This window comes from Hibiscus syriacus, unplaced genomic scaffold (genome assembly GCF_006381635.1).
Source record: "Hibiscus syriacus cultivar Baekdansim isolate YM2019G1 unplaced genomic scaffold, ASM638163v2 tig00009009_pilon, whole genome shotgun sequence".
Classification (NCBI taxonomy): domain Eukaryota; kingdom Viridiplantae; phylum Streptophyta; class Magnoliopsida; order Malvales; family Malvaceae; genus Hibiscus; species Hibiscus syriacus.
In genome coordinates this window covers 1,680,066-1,691,124 of record NW_024062181.1, presented here as the reverse complement: position 1 = coordinate 1,691,124, position 11,059 = coordinate 1,680,066, and the positions used below count along the sequence as shown (strand labels likewise).

The 11,059-nt window shown below is 31.8% G+C and overlaps 2 protein-coding genes across 2 annotated transcripts; one reads left to right on the top strand and one right to left on the bottom strand.

Annotated features, from left to right (window-relative positions):
* Positions 1–4,115: 4,115 nt before the first annotated feature.
* On the top strand, positions 4,116–8,402 carry LOC120202974 (glyceraldehyde-3-phosphate dehydrogenase GAPCP1, chloroplastic-like). Its single transcript, XM_039203344.1, has 14 exons — positions 4,116–4,260; positions 4,770–4,846; positions 4,942–5,009; positions 5,145–5,183; positions 5,764–5,864; positions 6,012–6,124; positions 6,307–6,406; positions 6,510–6,656; positions 6,837–6,897; positions 6,982–7,079; positions 7,160–7,302; positions 7,465–7,548; positions 7,818–7,907; positions 8,053–8,402. Exons 1-14 carry the CDS (start codon positions 4,171–4,173, stop codon positions 8,108–8,110), a joined length of 1,269 nt encoding a protein of 422 aa, XP_039059275.1. The 5' UTR covers positions 4,116–4,170; the 3' UTR covers positions 8,111–8,402.
* Positions 8,403–9,108: 706 nt separating this feature from the next.
* Positions 9,109–10,790, bottom strand: LOC120202789. Its single transcript, XM_039203159.1, has 3 exons — positions 10,540–10,790; positions 9,422–9,633; positions 9,109–9,374 (listed from the first exon to the last, which is right to left on the bottom strand). Exons 1-3 carry the CDS (start codon positions 10,788–10,790, stop codon positions 9,109–9,111), a joined length of 729 nt encoding a protein of 242 aa, XP_039059090.1.
* Positions 10,791–11,059: the final 269 nt, after the last annotated feature.

The following is an 11,059-nucleotide window of genomic DNA, read 5'->3' as shown; positions in this document are numbered from 1 at the left end:
ATGTTGCGTTGTTATATATCCAAAACATTTGTGTTGCGAAATTAAATTCGCATTGCGAATTTGAAATTCAGTTGCGAATTTGGAAAATCGTAATGCGATTTACATATTCGCGTTGCGAAATTGGAAACTGAGTTGCGAAATTGGAATTCGCGTTACGAATTTGTTGGTCATTTTGACAAATCTAAAAAAATTAATTAAATTCATATATTATAAGACATTTTTAATCACTGGGGTTATTTTCTCAATTAAATATTGCATTTGATTTGGTGAACTGAATTAAACATATTGGACGCAGTTGTACGGTGGGGGTTGGTAGTAGCGAAAAAAGGGAAAACTCTCGTTACCTAACCACAACTATCCAACTACTCATCAATGTGTATTATAGGTATAATGATAAAAAAACCCTTAATATTTTCTATTTTTCAATTACACCCTTAAACTTTTCAATTTAGTTAATCAAACTCAAAAGTTTCTTTTCTTTTCAGATAAGGTCAACATCTAAAGGTAAATATATTTTTTTGATATGACGTAACAACATTAAGAGTACAGTTTAAAAAAGCACATGTTAAAGTTTTTTTTTCTTTTCTTTTTCACCATTGATTTGTAATTTTATTTTAAATTTGTGAATTCATTTTAAGTATTATTTGTTTTATATGAAATAATGTTATTTGAAATATTATAAGAAATAAAATTAGACTAAAAATAGTGTGACAATATAAATAAGAAAATTATATATATTTATAAAATTTTATTTTTAATCGTTTAAACTAAAACTAGTGTGAGATTATAAATAAGTAAATGTCAAAGTTTTTCTTTTTGACTATTTTGAGTGGATTTAATAGATTTTGTAGAAAATTAATTTTAGGAGAAGGAATAGGAGTGAAATGCGAATGATTTAATACTGCTTTTGCTGCAAAAGACGATCGGTGATTGATTGCTAACAGAGACCAGAAAGTGAAATGCCAAAAAAAGTAAATAGCAAAATTGACACACTTTTAAAGTTTATTGTCTAAAATGATATTGTTTTAGGCACAAAGACAACTTCGTTTTGGTTTGGCAGGCCACGTTAATAGCCACAAGTCATGTCATCGTCTTGTTACTATATTTAACGATCGAGTGACATAATTAAATATACAATTAAATTTAATATTATAATTAGTAAAATTACAAGTTTATTGGTATAAACGAGTCAGCAATCAAATTTTTGTGGTATATAATGTAATTTACCCTAATGTTTAATACTAAAATTAAATAATTGAAAATTACAAGACATATCGCGTAAAATATATAAAAAAAAACAAATTAATTAATTAAAAGGGGCAAGAACCGACGTGTAGGACCGGGAAAATCTAAAAGCGTGAAAGGCCATCAAATTTGGGTCACATCGGTCCACCTTGGCTTTCGAGGAATCCGCCGAGTTCATTATTAGGTTTCATTTTCCTCGGCTACACGACAATCTCACAACTCCGTGATTCACACAGTCCCCCACTTGTCTTCATCAAATATTTCACATCTTCTTAGGAAATACCTACATTTAAATAATAATAAAATTTATATTTATTATTTAAATTTAAATAAAAGGTAGTATATAATTTTAATTCGAATTAGATTAATTTGAAGTTTATAATATCTTATTTGGAATTCAATTCATTTTAAAATATATATATATTTTAAAATTTTCTATATATTTTTTATTGATAATATATTTTTGATTCATCTAAAATTTTATAAATTCGCTTTTCTCTTTATCTTTTTAAATTGACTATCTTCTAAAATTTTATAAATTTGTCTTATTTTTAAAATTTAATAAATTCGTATTACTAATATAAAATCATGAGTCCGTCCCTAATTTACACGGAGCTACGCATAAAATCTACATTATAAACTTAATACTTTTTTAAACTGTTATAAAAATATTATTTTAATCGTTTTTTCTAATATGTATGAACATTTTTCTCATTTTCAGTGTAAAGGATAAAAATGTGACGTTTTTACCTAAAATTCACTCCGACAAGTTTTAGTAATATTAAGGAAATAGTTGTGTTTTGTTTGTTGGAAAAAAGGTAAAATTTAATTAGCTAATCATTTTCATTTTTTATTTTTTAAAAAATTAAGTCCTATGACCATAAAAAAAATCACGTGCCTTTCACACTTATTATTTTCTTCAAATAATTATTTTTTCCTTTTTTAATAAAATTTTTCATTAAATCCTGAAAATAAGATAATAAAATACATTTTTTCTTCAAAAATAATAATGAAAAATAGTGTCAATAAATTGTCTCGTCTCTTGATTTTGTCATTATTTAACCAATAATTTTTGTATTGAATACGTTTTTAAATTTAATTGAGCTTCAAAATTATTATTAGATACATTGAGATAATACATATATATATATCGACTATAAAATTATTATAAATCTATATTTTAATATGTTTCTGATACGATGATTGAATGGATAATTAGTGAATTCTTATAAATCAATGTTGTTTTAAGGGGATACGTTGCTTAAAAGGATGACACACATTTAAAGATTCACTAGCATTAACTCATTAATTTTTTATTAATGTGAGATGTCGGTAAAAGAATACAAATTAATGACTCAATTATCAAAATAAAACGAATTAAAAATATAATAATAAAAATATTTTTTTGAAAAATCAATGATAAAAAACTTAATTATCAAGATCAACGTCGATCTTGTTTAGGGTAAACATCACTAGTTTACTGGTTAAATAATGACAAAATCAAGGGACGAGACAAAGTTTATTGGCACTATTTATTATTATTATTATTATTATTGAAGAAAAAATGTATTTTATTATCTTATTTCCAATATTTAACGAAAAATTTTATTAAAAAGAAAAAATAATTATTTGAAGAAAATGATAATTGTGAAAGACACGTGATTTTCTTTATGATCATAGGACTTAATTTTTTAGAAGATAGGAAATAAAAATAATTTGCTACTTATTTTTTTTTTTGAAAATAAAACAAAACAAATCTACTTCCTTAGCGTTTTTACACAAAAATCACCTTAACATAAATTAATTACTTGTCAAACACCATTTCATAAAATTTTACTAATCTAGCACCCATCCTAGAAAGGCACGGATCATCATCTGTGCTTTATCCGAGTTTTCGTCTTAATGTAAGAGTAAGACGCAGATGATAATCCATATCTTTCTGCAAATGATGCTAGATCGATAAAATTTTTTGAAATGGTACATGACATGTAATTAAAACTTGTCATAGTGATTTTTGGGTAAAATCGTCTAAAAAATGATTTGTGTTATAATACAAGGACCCACGTCGTATTTGTACCAATGATTTTCAAATTTATATAAAAATAAGTAAATAAATAAAAATTGGTACATCAAATATAAATGAATTCTTGAAATTAAAGGATTTAAGAATTATCATTACTCAATTTATGAAAATAAATTAATTTTTGAGAACTTCTATTTATTTTTATATTTATTTTTCTAAAATAGAAGAGAGAAAAATAAACGAATATCATGAATCATATATTTATTGGACACAATTTTTAACCGACAACCTAAAATTAAGAATACTAAACACATACCTATTTTAATTAAAAAGTAAATACTAAATAAAAAAAAACATAATTTAAATACTTAATTTTTAATTAAATCAAAATATATTATAAAAATGAGAGTAAACTATATGTTTAGTACTTAAACCGTTACTTTTATTCCATTTTAGTATCTAAACTTTATTTATTTTTTTAAATTATACCTAACATTTAGTTTATGTTTTATTTTTATACTCGTCGTTAAAAATTTAACAGTGATGTTGATGTGTCATAATAAGGTAATATTACATTATCATTGAAAAATAAAAATATCACACCAGTAGTTTTGTTAATTTAATGACGGGATACCAAACTGAAACCTAAACTAAATGTTAGGTATGATTTTGGAAAAAATAAAGTTTAGGTACTAAATAGAATACAAACAATAATTTAAATACTAAACATGTAATTTACCTCACAAATTAAAACATGTCATTTTCACGATTCGATTATTATTAGATATGTCACATTTATTCTAGTGCCTGCTCTCGAAAGCCAAAAGCTTCTCTTCTTTCTCCTTACAGTTTCTACTAGGGTTTTTTATTTATTTTTTATTCCTCTCTGAAAAGCTTTTGCAATGGCTTTTCCTTCTCTCATTAGATCCACCGCCGCCACCGCCGCCTCCGTTCGATCTGACCTCTCTCTCTCAACCTCCGATCGTCTCAAGGTCATCACCTTTCCTCCGATCAGCATCGTGTATTGCTTTCAAAAGAACTCAAGCTTTTTTTTTCTCGTATTTTCTCTTCCTCCGGGTTTTTAAAGGAAAACAAATACTAAGAGATGAGCTGAGCTGAACTTAAGCTGAATGATTGAAAATTGTGCAACATCAAATCATTTTTTATTGTTGTTATTTTTCTAGGACGTTTTCTCGGTAGCCAAACGGAGTCTTAATAATTGCAATAAAGATTCATCCAACTCTTATTTAGTTTTTTTTTTCTGGGGGTAGGTGGTTTTTTACAGTGTTACGTTTCGATTTTTTTAATGACTGAGCCTTGTTTGTTAACTCGTTTTCGTTATGTTGATGAATTTATGAAATTCTGAATACTCGTGTAAATTATATTTTATTTAACTTAAATTTATTTTTGAGTTCATTTTTTCCGTTGATATTTTATTGTTAGGTGGTAATTTCAATGCACTTTTTATTGGCAATCTGAATGTTAATGCGATATTATTTAGGTTTCAAGCATTGAATTTGGCGGAAATTTCAACTCCTTTTTTGGTGTTGCAGTTTCGAGTAGATCTTCTTCCTTACAGTTGAGTTACACTATTGGCCGTTCAGTTTTTTTTTTCTTATTGTGCAAGTTTTTGGTCTTTTCTCTCTCCTCTGATACTCATTTTTTTAATTTAGAAGCTGCAACTCAAGGAGTATCCGACCCATCAAAGCCACCGCTACTGAAATTCCTCCTACAATTCCGAGTAAGAATTGTTAATTTATTTTAACCCTTGGGAAGCGTAACAAGGACGACAAGAACGTATTTAATTATTTTGATCTTAGTTCAGAAGTTGAATGAACCGATGTTCTGCTTTTGGCTTGTTTACAAATTTGTCTAGAGTCACGGAGCAGTGGGAAAACAAAGATTGGAATCAATGGTACGTTCTGTTAATTTGATTAAAGGTTTTCTCTGCTTTATTTTGTTGGTTATATGCATCTCTGACATGGTATTTCTTTAATCAACGTAAAAATGATTTCTATTCAGTTATCGTGCACATTTTAGTTGTTGAGACTTGCGAGTATACTTGTCTGATAGAAAAGGACTAGCATCCCTTGCTTATCTCATGTGGTAAATGTGGACCTGTGAATCGAGGTTTTTGTAGGTATCTTAGGCTCGTGGTACCCAATCTTTCCCGGGAGACAAAAGGCTGTGAAGAACTGCCGTTCATGCTTCATCTATAATATTAGCCTGTCGTTAATGTATTTTGACCTTTAGTTGTTTTTGGTCTAATGTGTCTTTTTGAGGTAGGTGGAACTAAAAACATTTTTGGGATATTGTTGGATGGGCCTGTTAAGCATGTGGACTAACGTGGGAGAGAATAATAATTCTGTTAAAGAAATTGTTTTTGAGTCCTACAATGCTAAACCAAGTACCTTGGTTCAAGTCTCTGGTTCTCTATATAGCTTGATGTGTCCTACTTTGCTGAACTCTTTTTTTTTTGCAATGAACCTATGCAGGTTTCGGTCGGATTGGAAGGTTGGTTTTACGAATAGCAATTTCAAGGGATGATATCGATGTGGTTGCAGTCAATGATCCTTTTATTAATGCTCAGTACATGGTGAGTTTGTGCATCTGCGCTTTTAGATTTGGTTTTAAGCCTTTTATTACTTATTTTGTTTGGCCAGGTTTATCAAAGATGTCAACAATTCTTAACACGTCCAGTATCTTAATTCTCTCTTTTTTTATTATTATTATTATTATCCAGGCTTATATGCTTAAATATGATTCAACTCATGGACCCTTCAAGGGGAGCATCAACGTTGTGGATGAGTCCACCTTGGAAATCAATGGCAAGCAAATACATATTGTGAGCAAAAGGTAATATTCTGGAGATTTTGTCCTTGAAAGATTGAATGGGATTTGAACTCGCTTCCCTGGAATGTGTTAATCTCGTGGAATAAAATATACAAATTATAACATAAAATTCTGTTACTCGGTTCCGTTAAAAATTGCTAGTAAACTATCTCATCCTGGAATAACATATAAGTAATATCCACCAGGGACCCTGCAGAGATCCCTTGGGGTGATTATGGGGCTGAATTTGTTGTCGAGTCATCTGGTGTTTTCACCACATTAGCTAAGGCTTCGGCACATATAAAGGTTAGTAAATATTGGTTTCCTGTCATCACATTGCAGAAGCACACCTGTCAGTTCATGCACTTCTAAATATTCTCCAAATTAATCTTTCATTACTGTTTTGAAGGGTGGTGCCAAGAAAGTTGTAATTTCAGCTCCTTCAGCGGATGCGCCGATGTTTGTGGTGGGAGTGAATGAGAAGACCTACCAACCAAGCATGGACACAGTTTCTAATGCTAGTTGCACTACCAATTGTCTAGCTCCACTTGCCAAGGTCTGGTTGCATCTTCCAATTTTGCTTTTGTATGTTTGAGTTTGAAGCAGATGGCAATTCCATATGCCAGTATTTTACAGTATTAATTAATATGGCCATTTTCCTCATGAAGCATCTGATTTGCTTTTCTTCCTTTTCTTTGGTAGTTTTCCTCAATTTTTGTGGTGTAACATGTTGCAGGTTGTCCATGAGGAATTTGGTATCGTTGAGGGATTAATGACTACTGTCCATGCAACTACAGGTATCCGGTCATTATCTGCCCGTAATTTTTTTTTTAGTTGCACATGATACTGCATTTTATGTTAATGTGTTTTTTAACATCCAGCAACTCAAAAGACTGTTGATGGCCCTTCAATGAAGGATTGGCGAGGAGGTCGAGGAGCTGGCCAAAATATCATCCCTAGTTCAACTGGTGCAGCTAAGGTATGAGAGAGAAATAGCCAAATTTATTCCATCTACTATGGTTTTAAAATCAATTTATGATTTCTGTGTTTTTCTTGTAGGCTGTTGGAAAAGTTCTTCCTGAACTTAATGGAAAGCTTACTGGAATGGCATTCCGTGTCCCTACACCCAATGTTTCTGTTGTGGATTTAACTTGCCGACTTCAGAAGAGTGCCACCTATGAAGATGTCAAAGCAGCTGTAAAGTGAGTTTTCTATGTTTGGCTTGCGTATCATCTTGTGTTCCCCTCCTCTCTTCATCATTCATTACTGCTTTTGTTTTTTCTTTCTATATTTCTCATATTTCCCCCATATTAATTTAGTGTATTTCACATTCATTTGAACTCTAAATTAACTTTTAAATGAAGGCATGCTGCCGAGGGGCCACTTAAAGGCATTCTTGGATATACAGATGAAGATGTTGTCTCTAACGATTTTGTTGGTGATTCAAGGTAATCTTTTTTCTCCCTCTCTCCAACATTGCTTTTATTGTGATATGATATATTGTCTACTTCATACAAGGCGTGGAGGTTTACAGGTATTTCGAGTATAATTTTAGCATGAAAACTCCTAGTGTGTTTGTCAACCGTGTCCCGCATATAGTGTTTGCTTTTCAGAAAAAAAGAGCCATTTAGTTATTTATTTGTCTTTCCCTGACAATTGTGTAATGATTTCTGGTATACCATAATGTTCTAAAACGGGCTTGTTTTGCCCATCCCAGATCTAGCATTTTTGATTCCAAAGCCGGAATAGGGTTAAGTAAGTCTTTCATGAAGCTTGTTTCGTGGTATGACAATGAATGGGGTTACAGGTATGTTTCAAGCTCTCTCTCTTGCTCGCTTCTTTAGACATATCAGTACATCTATTTCTCTCTCTCAGCAACTCCAGTGCACATACATACTTGACCGAGACACCTGCTGTTTTTCTGATGGTTCTTTCTTGAAATTCCTTTACAGCAACAGGGTACTTGACCTAATTGAGCATATTGCACTGGTAGGAGCAAACCACAACTAAAAGTTTTAGAGGTATGCTGTTACAAATGAGTGACATTGCGATTTTATTGTAGAAGTTTGTCCCAGAGCGTAGGCATAAATTCGATAGTACCCTGATGTGTTTTTCTTTTTTCGATTTGGATTGCATATCCGCTGAAGAGTCGGGCATCCGATAACGCAATTCTAAAAATAATGAGAATTTCACACTAAGATTGCTTGTTTTATGGCCAAAAAATAGGAGGCATTGTCTTTGTGAGAAAACGTTGTTGAGCAATTTCTTATATCTAGAAATCTATGCAAATCTGGTTTTATCATCTATGTTAATTTATTTGTTATAATGATATGTTGGTTGGGGAGCATCCAGATATTTGGAAGTTATATTCTTCGGTTCGGGTGACCACCGTCACCGCTGTCACCAGCGCCACCGATCACCGCTCTTTCAACCCTATTGACTCCAACCACCTCATCCCCTCTGAAACAACTGAACACAGTCCCACTTTCTCACCACCCAATCCGAATCTAATGAACCTTTCATTGTAATTTCCAAATCTATGTTGTGAAGCATGGCGTTTGAAGGGAGTGGGAGTTTCTTATATAATCCTTTGTCCAAAAGCCCTTGCACTTCTTCGTCCGAACATTCCTTGCTCTCTCAAAACCATTAAAACCTAGTGCGATGGCCCTCTCGGTGCAGCCGCCGGCAGAACAGCTATAGTTTCCTTTTATAATTTGAAAGAGTGCTTGTCCCATACATGTTTCGTGTGTTCTTTCTTCAATTGATGCTTCTTTGGCCTTTGCTTTCACTTCTATATATACACTTTGAAATAGAAATTGCAGGTTATTTTTTTTAACTTTATGAATTGAAGGATGTATTTAAATATATTTATAAAAAATATAGATGAATGGTTATAGATTAAGTGATAGAAATTTTTTATATAAATTTAATATTATGTTTATTTTTTAAGTGATACATTTTATAATTCATATTTCGAGTCGAATTTAATTATTTACATACAAGTACTTTTATTCCCATTTAATCCGGATCTCATGGGTATGCCTAAAATCACAATTAAGCACCAAAGTACCATCCAATCTCCTCAAATCAAACCTCTCCACCAACACATAACAATCAAATCTCCTCCAGCCACCGCCTTTGCCCCCACCAATCTCAACCACCTTCTCAACCTTCTCAACCCCATCAACCCACACTACCGACTCCTCCCACCACCTCATCCCCTCAAAAACCACCGAGCTCAACCCGATACCACCCAATCCGATCTGAACGAACCCTTCATTAACACATCCTTCACCTCTCACCACTTGGCAAGAAATCAACCTCCCCTCTTTATCTCAACACTCAATGCCACAACATCGCCTTTCCTGCCCCCACCATCATTCTCCCATGAATATATTTTCTCCCACAATCTCTCCAACGACACATTATAAAACAACGATTTCTCCATTTGTACTTTCAAAGAACAATCTTTAACGAATACGAATGGCTTGTACCATTTTCCGACGATCATGTTTGTTCCGGTAAGTCGAGCCCTTCAGCATCGTCTTGTAAATGATACACTTTCGTTTGTCAAGAAAGCATGGAATCTGAACCTCAGGAATCTGGGGGGCAAATCGAGAGAAACAACGGGTTTTGCAATAAAGGAATCTCTGGCTGTGCTGCAGATTTCATACTGTTGGGATTCATCTCTGTGATCAAAGGGTTTTGGTTTCATGTCTGGTATGAATCTTCCTGAGCAACAGTAACTCGTTGTCTTCAGTTGCACAATGGCATGCTAACCTGTTTCAGAGTTTCATTAAAGCTTTTGAGTAGGCAAAGAATGCTACGTTTGGTTTAATTTTAATTCCAAACTTTTTCACCATGGCTTTATTCTAAATTAATCTATAAATATTAGAACATTCTATATTAATCTTCAAACTATCATTGTTCTTCTATTTTGGTCATTCTGTTAACGTGTCGTTAACTCGACTAATGAGTTAAAAAATTCACTATGTTTTTGAAGGTCATGAGAATGGAATTCACAATCTTCTAACAGATTCACATAATCTTGAAAACAAATTAATTTTTTTATGCAATAGAGTGAATAACATGTTAATTAAATAATCAAAATGAAATGATACTGATAGTTTGATAATTGATAAATAAATTATTGTCTTAGAACGTCACATACCAATTTCTACGATCTTAAAAACAAATTATTTTTTAACAAGTAGAGTTAACGACACATTAATGGAAGGAACAAGATGAAATATCTTGTTAGTTTATAGATTGATATAAAATATTTTTAAATGTATATCATAATTATTGTATATTTTTATGTAGAAGTCGATTATTAAACCAACAAATAATATATCATAATTATCTCTTAAAAATGTACGAATCAAATTCCGAACTCAATTTCCTACCTTAAAAACAAGTAAAAAGGAAGTGAGAATTACCCTTTGTATTTTCCATTACCATGAATGATATAGTAGCGATTGGAAGACAAAGGCTGACCAAGAACCGGGATGAAGAAGAAATACCTTCTCACTGCATCAAAGTCAAGCTGAAATAACATAGCGTTTGAAGGCAGTGGGAGTTTCTTAAACAATCCATTGTTGATAATCCCTTTCACTTCTTCTTTCTCAGCCGCTTCTCGCCCTCCCAACACCATTAAACCCGAGTCCGGTGCTGTTGCCGCCGCCGCCATCGAAACGTCAATCGGGTTCCTCCTATATTTTGAAAGACTGCCTGTCACGTACATGTTTCCTGTGTTTTTTTTCCTCTTCTTTTCAATTGATGCTTCTTTGGACTTTGGCTTCAATGCTATATATATATATACACACACACACAATTTGTTTATATTATAAAAATTAAGTTGGGAGAATGGTCGTTATAATATTTTTTATAATATATAATTTAAATTAATTAATTAATAAATTAAAAATATTTTAGTAAGAATGACATGGACTATTTGTC

What these genes read in the sequence shown, in the direction of transcription:
- LOC120202974 (XM_039203344.1), top strand. Translation starts at nt 4,171, where the DNA reads ATGGCTTTTCCTTCTCTCATTAGATCCACCGCCGCCACCGCCGCCTCC. An exon ending in GTCTAGCTCCACTTGCCAAG is followed by an intron (nt 6,657 to 6,836) that starts GTCTGGTTGCAT and finishes AACATGTTGCAG; the next exon opens with GTTGTCCATGAGGAATTTGG. An exon ending in GACAATGAATGGGGTTACAG is followed by an intron (nt 7,908 to 8,052) that starts GTATGTTTCAAG and finishes ATTCCTTTACAG; the next exon opens with CAACAGGGTACTTGACCTAA.
- LOC120202789 (XM_039203159.1), bottom strand. Translation starts at nt 10,790, where the DNA reads ATGGCGGCGGCGGCAACAGCACCGGACTCGGGTTTAATGGTGTTGGGA. An exon ending in GGTAATGGAAAATACAAAGG is followed by an intron (nt 9,634 to 10,539) that starts GTAATTCTCACT and finishes ACGATGCTGAAG; the next exon opens with GGCTCGACTTACCGGAACAA. An exon ending in TGTTGAGATAAAGAGGGGAG is followed by an intron (nt 9,375 to 9,421) that starts GTTGATTTCTTG and finishes GTGTTAATGAAG; the next exon opens with GGTTCGTTCAGATCGGATTG.